Consider the following 23375-nt stretch of genomic DNA (forward strand, 5'->3'; position numbering starts at 1 on the left):
TCGCTCAGACCGGACTCGCAGCAGGAGAAATCGATCTGAAGAGGCCATAGCCTTAAGCCGCGGCGTGCTAAAGGGATTGGCCACAGGGCACCCACGAGCACGTTTAACGTGGGAGGTGGGTGGGTGGATCTCTCCTGCCAAGCCTTGTGTGCCGCTGCTAAGTTACGTCACAGGTGGAGGATGTGGGTGGGTGTGAAAGGGGGGGTGGGACAAAGGAGACTTCCTGTTGGGTAGGAAGAGCAGCGCATGGGGACAGGAGGACAGTAGGACAAGGAAGGCTGGTCGTAGCAGGAGGGTGTAGGCCAAAGACCAGATAGCAATAGACTACCATGTGATGTAGTTGATATTAGTGTATGACTATAGATCTGCAACTCCTCAGATATAAACACAAACACACACACACACACACACAAACAGAGCATCTCATTGTTTTGCGATGGGCTGCTGTGCCTGGAGGTGTAGTGGGAGGAGAGGCAGTGGTAGAGGAGCACAGTGCAGCGTGTGGGCGGCTGGCAGACAGGCCTGCTACATTAGCAATAAAGCTCTATGTAATTATCATGTCTTTGGTTGATAATTAGCGTTGTTGGGAGAGTGGCACTGAGCGTGTTGCACAGCCTCTCCAGCTACAGTATGTTTAAAAGGGACTCCAGGGCCCTCTCTCTCACTCTCTGTTTTTTTCCTCCTCTCTATTCTTCATTCATCTGGTCGTAACTTTGTTCAGTAGCTGCTATCAAGCTAATCAGGGCTGTGCACAGACCTTTTGGGGTGCGTGTGATTAAACAAAAAAAAGGGCACCACCCCCCCAAAACAAAATTCCCACAACCACGGTCACAGACTCATTGAGCAATTAATACAAGAAGAGGGGGACAATCTGTTCAGTAAACTATTCTGCAAAACTACTTTGAACTGGAATAAATGCTGGACATGTTAACAATGACCAACACAATTCCAGTCAAAATAAAAAAAAATAAGAAATACTGTACAGATTTAAGATATTCATTTGATCACCCTGTTGCAGTAGAAAATGTAGTGTATTTTGAGGTTTAAAGAAGCTTCTGAAGTTTGTAGTTTCCACTTAGAAATTTCAGACTTGATTTTCCCTTACGAAAAGTGTATCATTAACATTTCCTTTTGTAGCAGGATATTTTTCCTGCTGTAGCAAACAGGCTCAAATCACTTAGGAGTCTGGGCGCAATTTAGATTTTGGCCACTAGATGCTGCAGTGTATGTGCAAAGTTTTAGACTGATCCAATGAACCATTGCATTACAATTCAAAATGCATCAAGTCTCCCCAAATGTGCCGTATTGGTCAATTGATACATTTGTATAACTACAGAGAATATACATAATTACAGAGAACATACAAAACTGATATGGTAATAAAAAAATGTAAGTTTACACACTCCCAAAAATGTCATAAATGATGGATAATTAGCTTCCCTACAGAAAAGACACTAACCTTCACACATCTAGATGACCAAAATCTAAATTGTGCCTAGACTCCTAAGTGATATAATGGCCTTTCTCTTGCATTTCAAAGATGATGGAACAAACAATACATAGAAAACACGTTTCTTTCTTTGTATAATATTTTACCAGATCTAATGTGTTATATTCTCTTACATATTCTTCTAACTCTGGCCTCTCAAACCAATCTGGACATTCTGGTAATGTCTGAAACTTGGCTAAATAATAATCTGACTGTGCCGGGTACTGATGTGTCTCTGGCTGGCTATACTGTTTTTTTTTTACAGAGTGGGCAGAGGTGGAGGTGTTTCCATATTTAAAAAAGACAACGTAAATGTGTCTGTATCCCTGTCCCTAAGCAATTTGTTTATCTAGTCCTAAATGTGGGCCGTGGTAATAATGCCCAACTCCAATTAGGGGAGGGGTGGTAGGATTAGTGGAAAATAATAAAGAAGATAAATATATTTTTACAATATATATTTAAAATAATATATATTTAATTTTAAAATGATATGGGGCATTGGAAATGATGCAGACAATTAAATTGATAGAAGCCACAATCTATCTGCAATATTAAAACTCCTCTACCCTCTATAAAAAAAATATTTAATAAATTATAATAATTCCCAACTTACGCCAGTGGGAATTTATCGCCTTCCCTCTGCCTCAACATGTGCCCTTAGCCAATTGTCTGACTTGCTATCTAACTATGCTAAATCTGAACTATTACTTTTGGGTGATCTTAATCTGGATTGGTTGATGCCAGCTTCTGATAGGCTGAAAGATATCTGTGTTACGCTAAATCTAGCTCAGTTGATAACTGAACCAACTCGGCCCAACTTTGAACACCCTGAAAATTCTACAATATTAGATATATTTTGACAAATACTCCTGTAAGTATACAGCCAATGGAATTTTTGCTCATGAGTTGAGTGACCATTGTCCCATTGCCTGCATAAGAGATGCAAAACTACCTAAATCTCACCCTCACATTATTACAAAGAGAAAGTATAGGAATTTCAATGAGATACAATTCTTGTCTGATCTGGAATTGTGTGAAAGGGGGTTGTGTCAGATATCACTGACTTGGATCAGGCCCTAAATTGTTTTACTTTTTTGCTCAACTCTATTGCAGATAAGCATGCTCTGTTAAAAAAAACAAAGGACAAGGGATAGAGCTAATCCTCGGTTCACGCAAGAACTATCAAATAATCTTCAGAGAGAAATTTAGCCGACAGATTCTACATCTGACTGGTAGTCCTTCAGGTGCTTGAGAAATAGATGTCTATCCCTGGTTAGAAAGGCAAAATTGGTATCCTTCTTGAACTGTGTATCTGAGAATGGTGGGAATCCAGATGACTTCTGGAAGATAGTCAAATCTCTCTCTAAAAAAAAAAACTCAAACCCCTCATTACCTCAGCAGGTTATGACAGCCTCTGGTCCCATAACAGATAAGATGGACATCTGTGGTGCTTTTAACAACCAATTTGCCTCAGCGGGCCATCTATTTGATCAAATTGCTTCTGAAAACTCTGATTCCAGCAGAGGGAGTTGACTCGCCTGAAGTCAGGTCGCAGAGAATGATACAATCCCAGGTACACATTCCTAACTTTAATTTAAGTCATTTGATGTCCATGATGTACAAGTGCCTTACTGAAGATCAAGGTAAAGGCCGACTCACTTGATCCCTTGATCCCACAAAGGCGGAGATTATTTACAATTATACCACCACCGAAAAGGGCACTTTTGAGACTGGAAAGTCAAAGGGACATGTGCTCTACACAAGTAGAGCCCTATCTGTGCATGTGCCTGATGCTAATCCACGAGGGAGAAGATTGAAATAGACAGAAGAGGGAGAGAGAAGAGAGAGAGGAAGGGAAAAGGGAAAGAAAGAGTAGAGGGAGATAGAGAAGGAGGTTGTGAATGGGCTCGATGACTCACTTAGGGAAAACTGTCTCAGCTGAGTATGACACGACCACAAATATATGTACAACCAAAGAGACCAAGATACCAATGTTGTTCTCAGCGACGTTCTGCGTTTTGAACCTTTTTGACACCATCAATTGGAGGGAGCGAAAAACTCTTTCAAACTGTAATATCATGAACAAGCACTGCGGAAAATTGAATCAAGATGGCCACCAAAGTCTAAGCAAGGGAAACCAGCTCTTTGCCAATTACTGTGATTGGAGCACAGCAGCCAGGGTAACAAGAGATTAATGATCCAATCCAATGGAAAATGGATGTTCAATTGGAACATGATAGGCCCCATCTGTTTCTGAGTATTTTCTAGTTGCCTCCATTGAAGGATTTAGGTGGACTCTAGTATTCTTAAACTATCTCTTTAGATTCTCATTTAAATAGTCCTACATGAGAGCATCAGATGCTAGACAAAAGTTGGGAAGGTCCACATAATTAAAGTTAAAGACATTAATATTTAATTTATTGAATTCATTAATTTAATCAATGTTTTTAAAAAAAAACACGCGTAGTGTACACACAGCTAGGCTATCTGGTTGTGTTGTTGTCCGAACGGCCCTCTGAGTCTCCTCTTGGCAGGTCTATAGTGCAGTTTACCACTGGCTCCAGATGAAAAGCTCCAACACACAGATAGATTTCCTATACTCTCCAGCTGCCAGGGCGGTTTCCTGGACATGTGAGCAGCATTAGTGGAGAAATGGGAAGCCGTGTTGGGAAATGACAGGAGAATGGATCCATCCTTTCCTTTTTTTATACCTTCTCACCAAGAGTCTTCTCCGAGTTCTCATTGGAGATTTATGACATGAATATGGGGATTCTTAATTGCCAGTGCACATGAAAGACCTTTTACTTCTAGTGGGTAGACAGAGCCAAGCCAAATGTGGCTGGCGCTCAGTGCAATCGAACAGCCCCAGTCCGACGACACACTCTCTGTGCAGCCTCTGCCAAATCCCCATTCCACAACGTGTTTGTTTTTCCTCTGTGAAACAAAGAGCACACGTTTCAGATGGCGCTGGAGGGTGTAGATTGAGTACCAGCCTAGAGGGGAGGGTGGGGTTTGGCTTGATAGGGGATAGTAGGAGGTGTGGCCGTGATGATGGTCATAACCTCAGCCTAGTTTAGCGCCCCACGCGCCGAAGCAGTGGCCACGGCTTCACATGGGGGGCGCCACACAGGCACGTGGCACAGCCCTCAGCCAGGAGAGGAGGGAGAGGAGGAGGGCAAAGTGGCCAATCCCATTCCACCCCAGATTAACCTAATCTGAGAGTTCACTTCACCCTTTAATCTTAAAGAGCAGCAGCGAGAACCTACCTGACCACCCTCCCTCCCTCTCCCCTCTCCTTTATCTCTCTCTCTCTCTCACTCTCTATCCTCACCTAGCGGGAACTTCTGAATGAGAGGGGGAGGGGGAGCAGAGGGATGGTGAGAGGAGGGAGGGAGGGAGGCAGGCTGGTAATTATTTCCAAAGGTCATTCTGTTAATGACTACCTGCTTGGCTAATGAGATTCAGTAAAGCTCACTCACGATGTTTCGCTGGCGTATGTTTCGCCCGTGTGCCGAGAAGTGTGAGGAGAAGCACAGGTGTGACTGCAGCCCAGCGTCAGTCCATCGGAGGGAGGGAGGAGAGAAGAGAGCAGGAGAGAATGGAGGTGGGAGGGCATGAGCGTGAGAGAGAAAAAGAGAAATGTACCAACATCCACACACATTTATTATATGCCTCGCACAACATTTAATTTGGCAAAGAAACGTGATTTTTTTTTCTCCCACATTTATAAATACCAGGGAGACTAATTATCTGCGTTCAGTCTAATTTGCCTCCAAACTTTTCCTTACGACTTAATTAAAGCATTTTTTCTCCATCGTGTTCTTGCACGTCAACAGACTCCGAGCATGTGATATCCCTTTCAAAGTGCCAGTGTGCTCTTGCCTTATTTCTTGTGAAAATATTTTCAAGCATGTGTGCTATTCTATGTACTTATTTGGATTCTAAACAGCAGAGAGAACATTGGCCTTAAGGGGTTTTCTCTGTGGATTGCTGCTCAATGACTGCTTCTTCTGCCTAACAAAGAGCCCTGCTGTCAACTCCTCCAGTTGCTGTAAACTCCTCCAGTTTAAATGCCTGCACTAATTTACCTCCCCCATTTCTACACATATCAACGTCCAGGAGAAATAAGGAAGTTATGATACGCTGTCTTACATTTGTCCAGGTTGATGTTGGGCTTGTGTTTGAGGTGCTGTGACAGACAGACAGGCAGGCAGACAGGCAGGCAGGCAGACAGACAGACAGGCAGGCAGGCAGGCAGGCAGGCAGGCAGGCAGGCAGGCAGGCAGGCAGGCAGGCAGGCAGGCAGGCAGACAGACAGACAGACAGACAGACAGACAGACAGACAGACAGACAGACAGACAGACAGACAGACAGACAGACAGACAGACAGACAGACAGACAGCAAGAGGCTGTGGATAGATCAGCCACGCTGCTTGTTTTTCAACCTGAGTTGAGGATTAAAGGACGGAAGCTGCTTAGACTGCCTAAGTCAATTAACCTTCTGACCTTGGCATGCTAACGGCATAGGGATAGGTCAAAACAAAGACTGGCATGCCATTTCATCTTTCTCTGCCACATATTACATGCTTGTGAAACATCTTCCCAGGGTTTCGCGTCATGAATTCCACCAACTTTGAGGCATTTCTTTGTACTCTTCCAGTCAGCCCTCCCTAAACACCCTGTCCCAAGAGCATTTGCGTATGTTTTTTTCTCTCTCTTTCCCCCCCACTCCAGTCTGTGTTTTCCTCGCACTTCCCTGCGATTATAAACAGCTGCAGAGTTCAAGCAGTGCCACGTTAAAATGTGTATGTTTCAGATGTCCAAACTGGGAGCTCCCACTCCTCTCCCTTCTCCCTCCCTCTCTATTTGTGTCATTCTTTTCCCCAATAAATGCCTCAAAAACCGGTAGTGGTCTATAAATAGATTGTGGCGGAGCTAAATATAGTGCTTGGTTGGCGGGGCTGGCTATGAGAGTGGAGAAGAATAGGCATGGAATAGCTGTGTGTGTGTGCGCGCAAAGCGCCAGGTTGTTCATTCAGTCTCCCTCTCTCACGACAGTGAACACTTGCCTCCAGAGACCACATGCACATGACCCGGGTGGTCAGAGACCCAGTGGTGCCAATAGACATTTGATCCTGGGGATAAAGGATTTCATTCACAGCTTTTTTCTTTCTCTCTTAGACTCCCTGTCTTTTTCTTCTCCTCTCAGAGAAATGAAAGGCACAGCTTTCTTGAAGTTTATCATGCTTTATGAGCAGCCTTGTTTCAACCCGTACAGACTGAAAATAACACACACACTCCTATGCATCAGACGTTTGAGTCATTTAGCAGACACTCTTATCCAGAGCAAGTAAGTGTCCTGTTCAAGGGCACATTGGCAGATGTTTCACCTAGTCAGCTCAAGGATTTGAACTAGCAGCCTTTCAGTTACCGGCCCAACACTATAACCGCTAGGCTGCCGCATTATGTCACACGTAGACAAATCTCTATTATTTGTTCATCAGGTTTCAGGTAGTCAAATGTTCAAGGGGTAGTTAAAGTCCTGTTGGGAGTAAGGCTTAATGACATTTGTCACAAGGGTTGAGAAGGGAACTAACGGCAGCTTCACCTCCATTGGGGCTTGAAAATGTCAAGTCGTTTTCACACAAGTTAATTGGCAGGTAATCACCCCTAGCAGGAGTTACAAATCTGAGAGATGTCACCCACCCCCACGGCCAAGGCAACCTGTCTGGTGGAACCATAATGAGGCCTGCATGCTAAAGATAAGCTAAAACCTCTCCTCACCATGAGTTCACGGCAGCGCACGGTATTGTACAGAGCCATGATCGCATGGAGCTCCCTTCCATCTCCAATTGCTCAAGCAAACTGCAAAATTACCTTTAAAAAAAAGAGATTAAACAACGTCTTATGGAATGGCAGGGACTGTGAGGGGACACACACAAGACAACAATAAAAGTCTCGCTTGCTTTTAGATTCCTCTTTTGGGAGAAGCACAAGACAACATGGCGGTGTGCGCATGCTGATTACAGTCCTTAGCTCAGCATTTTGTTCCACATCAGACAGACAGACAGACAGACAGTCCAGAAAAGCAGAACTCCTGACTAGGAACTACAAGTAGCGTTTTGATCATTGCAAACATTCTAACATACAAGCGGAAGTCTGAGGTACTCACAACAACAAAAAGGCCTTTTAAAATAGACCTTTTGAAATGTGTCAATATTTTGTCCCTGTGGTGTGGTGTAGTAGTGCAGTGGCAGGCCACTTCTAAGGCCACACTGCCAAGCGCAGGCTCTTTCACTACACAGCCCAAAAACACTTCACACCAGTCATTAAGATGAAATGATGCCTTATTCTTTGAAACTATTTGTGGAAAACTTTTGAATATTGAATATCTATTCTTATAGCTGGTGTTTCCTGCCATGCCCCTCCCATGGTGGCTGTGGACAGGGAGGGAGGGAGGGAGGCAGGGAGGGTGTGGAAACTCAAGGTCACAGCGTGGAGGTCAAACGGCCGGTCATTGTTACTCAGGGCCTCCAGGCCTCTTTCCTGTTGTGGCAAAAAGCGATAAGCGACACAGAGACAAAAGACGATAACTGAAGATTGGTGGGCCACCGAGGGGACCGAACGGGGTGGGGATCAAGACGACAGGGAGTAGACTCACTCATTACAGCCAGAACCAATCATTCATGACCAGCCCTTATGTAGCCAGGGGGGCTACAGTAAGTACAGTTATTCTCCTAGCATTACTGGTCAAATACATGTTCTTGGTGTCCCCTGCAGAGTTTTTTTTTAAACACTGAGGGCTAGGAGGGGAGGATTAGAGATCGGGGTACAAATGTCCTCTTTATCCTTCTTCACTGTGCTGGCATTGTGCCTTTATAGTGGCTGGCTCATTATGAGTGATTCACTGTGAATGGTCACACTGTCCTCCTGACTGAGGATGCTGCTTCTGCTAACAGTCTGATACAGTCTGATATTGACATGATTTGGGCCGCGAGTGCTTCTTCTTTATGGACAGCACAGTCCTCTTGTACAGTGGCTGAGACTTGTCTCTGAAACACTCCTGTTTCTCTTTGGACTCCATGACTACTCCACCAGAAGCACCACATCCATGTCCCCTTTCCCAGTTTGAATGGGATGAAAATGAATTGACAGAGGACACGCATGAAAACACACTCTGTCCATTTCGCATTCTGCTTTTCGTTTAACTCATCCTCCAGTATGGTGATCCCAGACAGCTGTAATTGCACACTTTGGAGAGCGATATTACCAAACGGATTCTAACTGCTAGCCTTTGATTCCTGATTATAGTGTTCCAGAATACCAGGACCAGGGGGCTTCAAAGCAGCCAAATCACTGAGAAGTCATTGATGCATTTATTCATTTTTTAAACGTCGCCTCAACCCCATTGCAGTGGGATTCACAAATTATAACCAAAAAGTATTCTGAATTCGGGGTCCGATAGATTGCCAAAAATGCACACGCAGATGCACACGCACACACACACACACACACACACACACACACACACACACACACACACACACACACACACACACACACACACACACACACACACACACACACACACACACACACACACACACACCACCTATCTCTGGGCATATCCTCTCTCTCTACATGGTACTGGCATGTTCAGACCACGCTTCATGAAACTGTGGCCTTCCTGTCTTTGGTCTGCCATCTGCTTCCAATAAGCTAAGCCAGGCTGATCCCTCTGATGTTCCCCCACTTGTACAAGTGGCTGAGAGAGAGAGAGAGAGAGAGAAATAGAGAGAGAAGAGAGAAATAGAGAGAGGGGGAGCTAGCAGTCCGAGCACTCTATTGCTGTATCCCACCGCTGGCTGCCACCAACAAGGCATCTGTGAATGTGCTTAGAGTGCGGTAACATGACGATGGGGCATGAATCCACAGTGGGCCCCTGCTATCTTGTTAGCTGTGATGGGAAAGGACATTGTTTCTCCCCATAGCTCCTAGTCATTCACAATGGGCTGCTCTCACCAATCTGCTCGGGTGAAATTGAGCATGGTACTTTGTAATGGTGAGGGAGCTCTGTTCTCCACCCCATGGCCTCACCCCACACACTTTTGCACACATGGATGAGAGGTTGCCACACACTGGTATGATGGTGTGTGTATGTGTGTGTGTGTGTGTGTGTGTGTTGTGTGTGTGTGTGTGTGTGTGTGTGTGTGTGTGTGTGTGTGTGTGTGTGTGTGTGTGTGTGTGTGTGTGTGTGTGTGTGCACCATATTAGACCCAGACAATGACACTCTCTAGGCTCAGTCAGAAACGTGACCAGTAAGAAGTTGTTTATCTCACATAACAATCCCTCATGATTTTCCCTTTCTTCCACACACCAAACATGATTAACCACAAGTTACCCTGTTATTAAAACCCTTTAATGTGCTTATTTGGCCAAGTGTTTTTCCACCAGCAAGTGCTGAATTTGACCACAAAAGTACAAGAAGACATACAGTGCATTCGGAAAGTATTCAGACTCCTTTACTTTTTTTCCCCTCATCAATGTTCACACAAATACTCCATAACAACAAAGCAAAAACAGGTTTTTATACATTTTTGAGCAAAAAATTATAATAACTGAAATATCACATTTAAATAACTATTCAGACCCTTTACTCAGTACTTTGTTGAAGCACCTTTGGCAGCAAGTACAGCCTCGAATCTTCTTGGGTAGGACGCTACAAGCTTGGTACACCTGTATTTGGGGAGTTTCTCCCGTTCTTGTCTGCAGATCCTCTCAAGCTCTGCCAGGTTGGATGGGGAACGTCGCTGCACAGCTATTTTCAGGTCTCTCCAGAGATGTTTGATCAGGTTCAAGTCAAGGCTCTGGCTGGGCCACTCAACGACATTGAAACTTGTCTTGAAGCCACTCCTGCGTTGTCTTGGCTGTTTGCTTAGGGTCATTGTCCGATTGGAAGGTGAACTTTCAACCCAGTCTGCAGTCCTGAGCGCTCTGGGGCAGGTTTTTTATCAAGGATCTCTGTACTGCTCCGTTCATCTTTCCCTCGATCCTGACTAGTCTCCCAGTCCCTGCAGCTGAAAAACATCCCCACCGCATGATGTTGCCACCACCATGCTTCACCATAGGGATGGTGACAGGTTTCCTCGAGACCTGACGCTTGGCATTCAGGCCAAAAAGTTCAATCTTGGTTTCATCAGACCAAAAATATTGTTTCTCATGGTCAGAGTCATTTAGGTGCTTTTTGGCAAACTCCAAGCGGGTTGTCATGTGCCTTTTACTGAGTAGTGGCTTCTGTCTGGCCACTCTACCATAAAGGCCTGATTGGTTGAGTGTTGCAGAGATGGTTGTTCCTCTGGAAGGTTCTGCCATCTCCACAGATGAGCTCTGGAGCTCTGTCAGAGTGACCATCGGGTTCTTGGTCACTTCCCTGACCAAGGCCCTTCTCCCCCGATTGCTCCGTTTGGCCGTGCGACACAATCCTGTCTCGGAGCTCTACGGACAATTCCTTTGACTTCATGACTTGGTTTTTACTCTGACATGCACTGTCAACTGTGGGACCATATATAGACAGGTGTGTGCCTTCTCCAAATCATGTCTAACCATTTGAATTTACCACAGGTGGGCTCCAATCAAGTTGTAGAGACATCTCAAAGATGATCAAATGAAACAGGATGCACCTGCGCTCAATTTCGAGTCTCATAGTAAAGGGTCTAAATACTTATGTAAATAAGGTATTTCTGTATTTATATTTGAAAACATTTCTATAACTCTGTTTGCACTTTGTCATTATGGGGTATTGTGTGTAGATTGATGAGGAAAATTATTTATTTAATCGATTTTAGAATCAGGCTAACACTTTCCGAATGTACTGTATTTACAAGAAAAGTATAATTCTTTCAGTTTTCACTGATCTTTATTAGATAAGGCCATAGTCATTGTCCATCATTTTGTATGCTCTGCTCTCACCCAAAATCTATGCAGTTAATGTCGTTGGTCTTGAGGACCTTGCGAAACATCATCCCCCCCATCTGTCACCATTGGTCATAAACACATTATTGAATGTACGCCTTAGCCGTCATACCCCACTGCCAAGATAACCCAGGGATGAGGCCACTGGAATGATAACCAGTTAACACTCCCAAAATACGAGCCAAAGCCCCCACCTGGGAAAAGGTTGTCTCCAACAAGCAAACGAGAGAGAGAGAGATGGTCTGGGTGGCAGAGTTACCAACAGCCGAACCCTGGTATGGCATGGGCTCTAGCGTCAGCTGTCCCTCACGCTGCGTAAAACTAGAAACCAAAATAACCTGTAGTATACCCCTTGAAATACCCACCCAATATCAACCTGATTACAAAATAGCATGTTCCAAGAAATATAATTATGCATTACATAAGTGTGTATTGCATTCGTGGTTTTGTAATGTACCTTCAAAAAGCATATATTCTCAGCTTAGGGTGTCTGAGGTGGGGTGTGGATGCGAAGGGTACAGATGAAGAGGGTATGGTATGTAGGACACAGTGTCTACACTCCTCCTTCTGCACACAGGCCCCCTGACAGGCCGAGCCAGGAGGGAACATCATGAGGAAGGAGTTTAATTAGGAGCACGCCTCCAGAAAGGGAGAGACGGGGACAGAGACACAGAGCCAAGCAGACGAGTAGTCTTTCCTCCCTCGCGTCCTTGCTTTCTTTCTGCATCTCTCTCTCTCTCTCTCTCTCTCTCTTTTCCTCCTGTCTTGCTTCCTCTGTTCCTCATCTCTCTCTCTTTCTCTCACTTCAAAGTGTGTCCAGGATGGCCTATTGTCTGCTTTGTTAGATTGATCTCCACTCATCAATATAGCTTTGGACTGTGTATCACGGAGCTTTTATCTCCAACTGCTATTTAAGATGTCAGCATCTTGGTCTTCGTACCGAGGTATTTTTCTCCCCTCACAATTATTATTTTTAGATAGACAGACGGGAAACATTTGATGTCAGTGAAAATATGTGGGAATAAAACAGCGTCGATTTGAGCATTTGACGTGAGTGAGGTGTTTTATCACTATGTTTGCATTATCTACATATCCCCTGAACAGTTGTTTATTTTCCTACCATTTCTTGACATGGTGTATTTATCTTTCTTTCTATATCGACTATGACTACATTAGCGGGAAAATGTATATTTGTACTTTTATTTATCGTTTTGATACACTGGCCACTTATTTTCTCGCTTTTGAGATGATGTCAGTGGATCTAAAACAGCAGGCCACGATTGGAGCAGCAGTGGATGACGGAGTAGACTGGGTAAGAGAGGCAGGGAACTAAGGAGAGGTCAATGGGCCACAACGACAGAGGGAAGCGAGACACTTCCAGAGAGAGAGAGAGAGAGAGAGAGAGAGAGGCCTTCTATGGCCATGTCATGGCTGCATTGCCTCTGATTGGCTGCTGGGCTGGATGGCAGCACTTGGCAACAGGTGTGATGTCCCTGACAGGTGGGCATGTCTGGGATGAGTGGCACAGTGACCTTGCATGGCACCCTTAAACTGCTGAGCCCCGGTGGAAAGCTAAGCCAGGGCCACATGCCTCAAAGTCATATGACACTCCCACCCTCCATCCCACTACCTCATCAACACCCCCAGACAGGCCCACTGCCCCATATCAGTCACGCCATATGGGTCTCAAGTTTGTAGTACAGTTTGTTACTGTACTACACAACTACACTAAAGACCAGAGCAAAGTACCCAAATATTTGAAAAAGGGACAGAGAGAGACACAGAGAGAGACACAGAGAGAGACAGAGACACAGAGAGAGGGACAGAGAGGCTAGTGAATCTTGACACGCTACCTCACCACGAGACGCCTCCGGCATCAAACAGCGATCTCACAAACGAAGCCCTCAGTTCACTAAAACCACACTTTAAAAATAGCTTTATTCTCCTGACATCAGAGATGACTGGAGTGTTATTTGTTTTAGAAACAGGCGGCTCACTCTTAGTCACTTCTATCAATTTACAGTAGTGCGCTTCTCTGCTTGCGACGACAAGCAGAGTGTCACACAAATGAGGAGAATAAAATGGTGAGATTAACTTATTTTAGCATCTCTCTCTCCCATTATCTCACTCTCTCTATTTGTCTCTAGCATTGAGACACACACACACACACATATGATCACCATCAAATCTAAGCTGCATTAAAGATAATGTAGTTACAGTGGTGGGTGTGATAGGGAAGCCCAGATGAAAACAGCGTGAAGCGCCGTCGTCTGCTCAGACAGGAGCGGGTCTGTGATACTCCTCCTGTAGACTAATCTCCTTTTATTAAAGCCGGCCTCTGTGGAGGAGAGAGCGAGGGGAAGGGAGGGAGGGGAGGGAAGTGGGTCTTTGATGGAAGCTCTAACTATCAGTTGCTACACCTTTCATTTCACTACTTCACTCACTGTAAATCTAATCGACACAATATGGGACACATCTCTGCACTCAACACTGCAGTGTGTGTGTATGTACACACACACACATAAACAAACACACAAGCATATGCAGATCGCTCAAGAGTAGGGTTGCAAAGGGAGGGTATTTTACTGGAAACTTTAGAAGTTTACCAGTAAACTACCAGAATTTTGGTATCTTTCAAGGATTTCATGTAATCTATTACAAGACATCTCGTGGCCTTTTTGGGTACTTCAGATTATCACAGGTGTCTGTAATTATCTCTGGCCCTCTGTGTGGCATCATCATATGTAAAATATATGAAATAATTGAATAAGATTATTTAAAAATAAAATATAGAATGACAAAGCTGTAAAACATTATCTGAAATATAAACCATCAACTTAGTGAATACCATTGGTGTTTCAGCATGACATTTCCTTTATAGATTTGTTTTTACAAACTGTATTTATTTTACTATATGAATATGTATTTGTTGTCAATGTTTTGGCATCAAACTGGCAGCAGTTGTGAATAAAGTCAATAGTTGGAAGAGTTGCAGAGTTAATTGAAAATAATGCCATTGCTGATTAGATGCTTTGTCCATTAATTAGGCTATTTTCTTGAACCATATGGTCTATCTACTCAAAACTCATGGACAATATGGACACAGATATAACAAATGAATGCTATATTGTCTATTAATAAATTATTTGTGGTTTTTTTCTTCCTAGAGGACACTCGTTTAAAAAAAAAGTGTTTTAACCCTATCCCAAACTTTAACCCTTACCTTAACCAATCGGAATGAGTGCCTGAATGTAATGTTTTAACCCTATCCAAAACCTGGATCAGAAGGTTGCGTGTTTTTAGTTTTTTAGTTTTAACCCTATCCTAAACCGTAACTCTTACCTTATCCATTCAGAATGAGTGCCTAAACGTTATGTTTTAACCCTATCTAAAACCTTAACCCTTACCTTTCAAAATGTGGTGTTTGGAGCAACTTTGAAATGCGTTGTTTTGGAGAAATGTGGATAAACGTCGTCTAATTCTGCAGTGAGACTGTGAGAGTTTGTTGCTTACATACCTAAACACACAAATTAAAACACACGTGCTGTAGATACACAAAAACAACACGTGCAGAGAAACGATGTTAGATATAATTGTATCACTACCACTTTAGTGAGATACTGTATATCTTGGTCTAACGAGGGATAGAGAGACAGCTCTTCTCTTCCCTTTCCTCCTTCGGTGGCATTGAGAGAAAGGGGGTGGGGGGGGCGTGCTGTGGCCACAGAAACAGGATCAGGTGGCCATCAGGTGGCCAAGAGAGAGATTGCTGCCTGTATACACAGTCTGTCAAACACACACTCTTACACTACCACAGACCTGCCACACACAAACCCAACGCACACATACATCTGTAACCATAACAGTCCCATTCCGGCCTCCTCAGCTGCCAACGTCAGCAATATGTTTTATTTCGATGTTCATCACTGACTGTGTCTCTGTGTGATTACAATGTATATAGTCCCCATGGCGCCTCATTTGAGAGAGGAGTGTGGATGTCATGTATTGTTAGTGAATGCTATTAAATCATTTATGTTCTTCTGAGTGTTTAGCTACATGTTAACTTGTTGACAAGGACACCGCTATGTCCCCACCCCACTCCATCCCATCCCACATTGATGGACATGGGAATAGATCCTGTCAAAGCACTTTATGCCACACCAAGGACCACATCCCATTTAGCCTGTCAGTACCCACTTTAACCTCTGTGACACATTAGGCACACACACACTTTAAATTTTTTTTACACATCTCATTCATTCCTTCGGTCAGTTGAGTCCATTCTCAGGATCCATTCTAACAAGGGCGTAATTCACATTTCCTCTCCCCTGCTCTACTCTGGGCCCTGTTCCCCTGCCCTTCAACTGTGTTGTGCGACTGCTCTGTTTGCAGACGTTGAGAAAGAAGGGTCTAAACGGCTGTGACAGCCCCGACCCCGACGCAGACGACTCGGTCGGCCACAGCCCCGAGTCTGAGGACAAGTACAGGAAAATAAATGAGGACATTGATCTGATGATCAGCAGACAGAGACTGTGTGTAAGTACCGCCCGACACTCCCTGAGCCTTCTTCTCACCCTTCTCTCCCCCTCTCTCTCTCTTTCTTTTCTTTCTTTCTCCCTTCCTCCATCCGTGCGTCTGCTGTCCATATGATGGTTTTTTTTTGGTGGGACCCGGCAGGCATTAAGCAAGAAGGAGAACAAAGGTGGCGAGAGCCCGGAGCTCGAGTCTGCTCTCACCCTCACCCCGCGCACTGAGGAGAAATACAAACAGATAAACGAGGAGTTTGATCATATGATCAAAACTCATAAGATACCTGTAAGTACTGGACTTACACAGCATGCAGTCTCAGCTGGCTAAATGGCGAACGCTGAGTAACAAGCATCCAAATTAACCCCCTATTAGCCCAGCATTGTGTGACACTGCATTGCACGTCTGGAGAAAAAAACACGAGATAAGGCTTCCTCATACTTTGAAGCACCTATACATGCGTGTATTCATAGCAGCTAACTCATCTAAGCGTCGTTACCTTAGTGGTTTAGTTCAAGTATAGTGCGCGCTTCGCCTCTCACACTCTTTAACCTCTGGCTCCATTTGTGACATCACACCTTTAACCCTTTACCCATGATCCCTTGCCTGGCTCTCAGGAGTGGTGTGGTTTGCATGCAGTTCCTCTTCTCCTGCGCCCACGCTATACACAGCTCAGTCACCCGAAACAACAGAGGGACAGATGCTAAGGCTCGAAAACAACAGGCACATAGGCACACACACCTGTGCAGACGTGCGCATGCGCACACACAAACACATACGCAAATTCACACCCTACTGTAGCCCTCATTACATAAATGTGAATAAAACATTAAATTGAAGGCCCTCCCTTACTGTAAAACCCACAAGTCTAGTTGATTCAACTCATTACTAATAAGTAACTGGTTCCAGACTTCTTTTGTTTACTCAACTTTTGGTCAAAGTGTTCCCAGAACAACAACAAAAATTGTTGGCCCAAATCTGGCTCCAACTTGAGAAAACATTGGTAGAAATTCTGTCAACTTACGTGTTTGCTCAACTTGTCTCATACATTCTTTCAACCACAAATGATTATTTGGGCATCTTACCTCAAAAATAAAAGCTGTGAAACTAGTTACACAAACAGTGCTTTTAATATACAATGTTTTCAACATACATGCAGTATTTGACACACGTGGACATACATAATTGCATTGTGCATGTTCTTTTGTACAGTAATTATTGGTCATGTCACACCTGGGATTTGAACACACAACTACTTCTTCATGGCATTACTGCCACGCCACCATGTTTGTGTCAATTATCAGTTCATTATCAGTTATTCTCTCATCATTGCTTTGTTTTACTTATTTAAGCAATTTTAGTTTTTTTCTAGATAGTTGTCAAATTTTTGTATGGCATATTATTCTGTTTTAATGTTACTCCTTAAACACTATGATAAATAAAACAGTTTTCCTTGAGTGTACTTTTAACAGAGCCGAGATTTACTTTGAAGAGCAAAGTGTAGCAATACAGATGAAATCAGTTATTGACACAGAGATGGAGGCGTAGCAGGAATATTGGAATGCTGTGAACCAAGAAGTTGTGAGTTCAAATCCCAGGTGCGACATGATCAATAATTACTGTACAAAAGAACATGCACAATGCAATTATTTATGTCAAATACGTAAGTTGAAAACATTGTATGTTAAAAGCACTTTGGCCTTTTTTTTAGGTAAGATGCCCAAATATACATTTCTAGTTGATTGAACACATGAGACAATTTGAACAAACATATCACTTTTAAGTTGACATCATTTTTGACTATGTTTTCTCATTGTTTGGGCCAACAAAATATTTTTAAGGCAGTGGAACCAGTAACTTAATAATGTTTATTTGATACAACATTTGTATTTATTTTTTTACAGTGGGGATGGCGAGGAGTGCAGTTGTAATAATGAAGGTGGTGAAAATCACATCTAATCAGTAGCGATATATTACCTCGCTGTCATTCAATGATCACTCAGTTGTGACTGTAGAGATGGACCAGTGTCGACTATAACTTCAACTGCACAGAGTAAATAAAGGTCTTAGTTAGTCAGTCCCAAACAACCACAAAATGAATGCCACTCTCAATGGAAGCCAAGTGTGCTCCGCTCTCCATACAAACACCCATATTGGAATGGTTAGCATTATAGCCATGGAGAAAGAGATGATTCCACAGTAGATCATTGAAAGGGAACAGTAACCTCTGGCAGAGTACTGTAGAGAGGGTGGAGGGGGTGTTGTGGTTAGAGGCCGGGTCGGGGTGAGGTTAGGTTAGGGTTGGGGTTTGGATGGGGGGGGGCAGTGGCAGTAAGGGTGTCTGCACACAAGTGGCAGTTCAGTATGTGGTCATGACGTCTGCCTAGCATAGGGCCTCTGGGTCACAGGGGAGGATGAGTGAAAACAGGAAGGATGGCACCACTGAAATGACAGCTTGCAGAGGGGGCCCACTGTACGCACACCCACCCACCCACACACACACACACACACACACACTATGAAAATATTTAAACGTGAAATAGAATAGGAGGTGCTCACTTTTGAGCAATTTAAGAAATCAACCAGATACCCAAGACTGCTGGCTAACCAGCAAAAGCCCCAAAAGAGTGTGAGAGAGAGGGAGAGATGGCAATGAAGACGAGGTGAAAGTCAAGGCTTTTGGACCCCACAAAATTCTATTTGTGTGGCTAAAAGGGAAAAGTTACAGGGGAGAGAAAATTGAAAAAGAAGACGAGGTAGAGCTCATATCCGATTTCCCCTGGCTGATGCTCTCACTGATGAGCCCTTCCATCGCTCTGGGACACATGGCTACAATTAGGGCTATATTTTCTACTTCTTTAAGCTAACATCCAGGAGCGACCACTTCCAGGGCACTCCCAAGGTTAAGCCCTATGGTGGAGTGACACGATAAACATGACGAATCTGTCGCTTGGGGCCTAGGGGCCTAGCTACCAAGCAACCTCATCCACATGCTGCTAGTCTTACCTGCCACTTAAAAAACACTTGATCTCGACATGACAGAGACATACCTCTAATTTAGTAAAAACCTGAGAATGGTGTTTATATAATATACATTTACCAAAATCATATATAGATTTCCAACATCGTGCTCCACAAAATTGAGCAAATTCAGAACGAGTACATTTGTAGTAGACGATATCAGGTTCCCTATCTGCTTCAAAAGGATCTGTGTATTGGAATGAGAAACAATGACCACCCAATGAAAAATTGTGGTTGTTGTGTTTTCTGAGATTCACATGTTCTTTTCCCTGGAAGTCAGCTACGTTAGGAGGTCACCATGTTAATCAAAGGGTGAAACAGGCACCGAGAGTCAACGATGGGGACGTAGAGAGACAAGTATATTCACATTGTAGCCGGTGGCTGACCCTTTAAAGATGCCACTGTGGGAAGAGACAGTCCACATTCCACAAACACATTATTTTCTCTCATTCCTGGGTGACAAGTAAAAGTCCCTTTTAGTTGTGACGTTAATCTGGCCGTTGACCCTTTTTTTTGTATGACTGTTCTTTCTATCTCCTTTTATCGCTTTCTTTCTCTCGCTCACGGTTTCATTCGAGCTGTGATATTTCTTTAGCGTTGGATTCTTTTGGTTCTCTCTTCCACTGTAATCTTTAACAGTTATCTCTATGCCTGTGTATTCTATTGTTGTGTTCTTTTGTTTTGTCTCTCTATTGTGTTTAATAATGCGTTCTTCCTCTTTTCTCTCTCTCTCTCTCCTCTCTCTCTCTCTCTCTCTCTCTCTCTCTCTCTCTCTCTCTCAGCAGGGCGTGGCCCCCTCCAACTACGAGATGCCGGTGTCCATCCCCGTTAGCAACCAGAACAGTCTCATCTACAGCCACCCAGGAGGTTCCCTAGGCAACCACAACCTGTTGCCCCTGGCACACCACATGCAGAGGAACAGCATGTCCCCCGGTGTCACACACAGACCTGCCAGTGCAGGTAACACACAAACAAACACAAACTCTTTAAAGAGAAGCCCTCCATAACCATTCAGGGGAACGCACAGAGGAAATAAGGTCAGCTCTACTGATTGATAGTTCATTTAAGGGAAGGTGACTCAATATTACATTCAAACCAAGTCAGCAATCCCCTCCATTTACTGTGAGGCACTGTCCTGGGGATGTCAGGCCCTATGTATAGGTTTTAAGTTGCTGGTGACATAAGCACATGAGGCCTGTCGGTTTGTTATTGTTGTCTGAAGGCTCTATTTTGTCCCTCTGGGCAGTAGCCTGCTGCCCACACCCTCACCCTGTCATTAGGCCTGGATGCACCGCGCACCGGCACAAAGTAAATATGAGTTTTGGCGCTGCCGCCACCACACTAACCACACACGCTCACGCTCCTCCCACTCCTCCACCTCGCACGACTTAAAAATACAAATGTGTCATTTTTTGGGGGACGCTATCGTCCAGTATCCACTCGCAGCGTCCGTTTGACTAGAACTTATGGTTTGTTGGAAAGCTGTGGCATTTGGGTTTACACACACACACACACACACACACACACACACACATCAGCCCTGGCACAAAAGAAGAAGGGGCTGATGGTTAAAGTAACTTAGACAGAGTGTCACTGAAAGGCGAGAGAGGAGGAGGGAGCTGATGGGATGTGGGTGTGAAGGAGGGAGGCCTCTCCTCTAATGTTTTCCTCTTTTCCTCTCATCCCTCTTTCATCTTTCAGGTGGCCTCATGGGTGCTGACCTCACCACTGGTGCGGTTAGCAGTGCTGGTAAGGATGGCATCCTCCTTTTCACACACACAGATAAACACACACACAGGGCACCCACTCTCCCACCCAGACCATAAAACGCATGACTAATACCAACCTAAACTAAAATTGAGTTCCTGTCCTTGACGTGTTGATTTTAATGGTCTTGGAGTTCCTTAGGGAATGTTTGTCCAGTTCTGGGTCCATGGTACATCCTGGTCTCGGCTCAGCAATTCTCTAACAAGTGGAAAAAGGAAAGAAAATAATATTAGAGTGGCTAGGAAGACATTCAATCACAAAAGGGAAGGTGCTGTGTATGTGAGTTTTAGGGATCTTAGGGATCAGAGGTGTTATACCTATGCTTTTATTTATCCTTCTGTCTTCTGCACTCTCTTTCTATGTGTCAAATCAAATCAAATCAAATTGTATTAGTCACATGCGCCGAATACAACAGGTGTAGACCTTACAGTGAAATGCTTACTTACAAGCCCCTAACAGTGCAGTTTAAAAAAATATGGATAAGAATAAGAGCCTCTTGGCTCTAGACTTGGTGCTGCGGTACCGCTTGCCGTTTGGTAGCCGAGAGAACAGTCTATGACTAGGGTAGCTGGAGTCTTTGACAATTTTCAGGGCCTTCCTCTGACACCGCCTGGTACAGAAGTCCTGGATGGCAGAAAGCTTAGCCCCAGTGATGTACTGGGCCGTTCACACCACCCTCTGTAGTGCCTTGCGGTCAGAGGCTGAGCAGTTGCCATACCAGGCAGTGATGCAACCGGTCAGGATGCTCTCGATGGTGCAGCTGTAGAACCTTTTGAGGATCTGAGGACCCATGCCAAATCTTTTCAGTCTCCTGAGGGAGAATAGGTTTTGTCATGCCCGCTTCACGACTGTCATGGTGTGCTTGGACCATGTTAGTTTGTTGGTGATGTGGACACCAAGGAACTTGAAGCTCTCAACCTGCTCCACAGCAGCCCCGTCAATGAGAATTGGGGCGTGCTCGGTCCTCCTTTTCCTGTAGTCCACAATCTTCTCCTTTGTCTTGATCACATCGAGGGAGCGGTTGTTGACCTGGCACCACACAGCCAGGTCTCTGACCTCCTCCCTATAGGCTGTCTCGTTGTTGTCGGTGATCAATCCTACCACTGTTGTGTCATCGGAAAATGTAATGATGGTGTTGGAGTCGTGCCTGGACGTGCAGTCATGAGTGAACAGGGAGTACAGAAGGGGGCTGAGCACGCACCCCTGAGGGGCCCCTGTGTTGAGGATCAGCATGGCGGATGTGTTGTTACCTACCCTTACCACCTGGAGGCGGCCCGTCAGGAAGTCCAGGATCCAGTTGCAAAGGGAGGTGTTTAGTCCCAGGGTCCTTAGCTTATTGATGAGCTTTGAGGGCACAATAATGTGTAATGTGTGTGTGTGTGTGTGTGTGTGTGTGTGTGTGTGTGTGTGTGTGTGTGTGTGTGTGTGTGTGTGTGTGTGTGTGTGTGTGTGTGTGTGTGTGTGTGTGTGTGTGTGTGTGTGTGAGTGTGTGCACGTGTGCGCATTATGTCTTAATGAGCCGAGCATCATCACACTGCATTATACGACCCTTTAACCACTGTTTATTTCCTCTATCCTGACAACACACATACGTCTCATTTTGTTTGGATATTTTAAGTCATTCATAGGCTATCTACTATCATATGTCTTGAGCAAAATACATTTAACATGGGCGGGGCTCGCCATGCCATAATGTTCATGTGGAAAGTAAATCAGGCCATGTGTTTGTGTGTGTGTCTGCATTTATTTGCATGAGTTTGAATGGATTTACATGTGTGTTTGTGGGGTCATATGTGGTCACAATTTGCTGTACAGATTATATTCAACGGTTTGTCTTATAGTCAGCTAATAGGCAATTGGAGAAGCCCTCACAGATAGGGCACAGACAGCAGAAGGAGAGGGGAGAGTATTAGACTGTGTCTGGGGGGGTTAGTTTCTCAGTAAGGGGTAGGGGGGGTCAAGGGAGCACAGCTGGGCAGCCCTGTCTGGTCCCCAGGGCCCCCTGGTAGGGGTCAGAGCCCGGTCCCTCTGTCTGGCCCCTCACACACTCACACACACAACAGAGTCGTTTGTTGTAGTGTGTGTTCCGTCGGCAGCGTGCTCCGGAGCGTGCTTCAAATGTAGCCTTTGTGTCACCGCGGCAATGAATAGAGGCACTCTGTGAGGACCCAGTGCGCTCAGCCGCGGTGAAAACACGCCATGGAGAGAGATTCATGTGGAACTAAAAAATATTCCATTAAAGTCCCTCTTAAATCTTACAGGGGGAAAAACCCCATGATGAATATTCAGCCATTCATGTGTGCAGGGGGAGAAACAGGGAGAGACACAGATGGAAGCGTTCTGTGAAGCCGGTCATAGGTTTTAATGATGTTCTGGGTTGTGTGTGACTCAGTGTGAGGTGGCCGCTGTTCCAGAGGTTATTTGTTCACTTTTGCTTTGAAAAGCAAATTGTCAGTGGTGAGTGTTTTGACCTAGTGTTTGCTGCAGATGTTTGATTTTCTTATCAAATGTCCCTCGTTCTTAGAGAAACACACACACAGCCCCTTGTGCCACTCATGCCACGGGTGCCAACATTGTTAGACAGATTTGATTGATAAGC

At 44.6% G+C, this 23375-nt stretch overlaps 1 protein-coding gene across 9 annotated transcripts in view; it reads left to right on the top strand.

The window, feature by feature from the left end:
- mef2cb (myocyte enhancer factor 2cb) overlaps positions 1–23375 on the top strand; it is a 97094-nt gene that overhangs the window by 58054 nt on the left and 15665 nt on the right. For 2 of the 9 annotated variants that reach the window (XM_042330672.1, XM_024439522.2), the window contains exons 4-7: positions 15854–15997; positions 16139–16276; positions 19792–19969; positions 20711–20758. In XM_042330672.1, the coding sequence (XP_042186606.1) occupies positions 15854–15997; positions 16139–16276; positions 19792–19969; positions 20711–20758 (508 nt within the window). The remainder of the gene's footprint in view (positions 1–15853; positions 15998–16138; positions 16277–19791; positions 19970–20710; positions 20759–23375) is intronic. The other 7 variants (XM_024439523.2, XM_042330674.1, XM_024439527.2 and 4 more) reach the window with 7 other exon arrangements.

Source organism: Oncorhynchus tshawytscha, linkage group LG12 (genome assembly GCF_018296145.1).
Source record: "Oncorhynchus tshawytscha isolate Ot180627B linkage group LG12, Otsh_v2.0, whole genome shotgun sequence".
Lineage (NCBI taxonomy): Eukaryota > Metazoa > Chordata > Actinopteri > Salmoniformes > Salmonidae > Oncorhynchus > Oncorhynchus tshawytscha.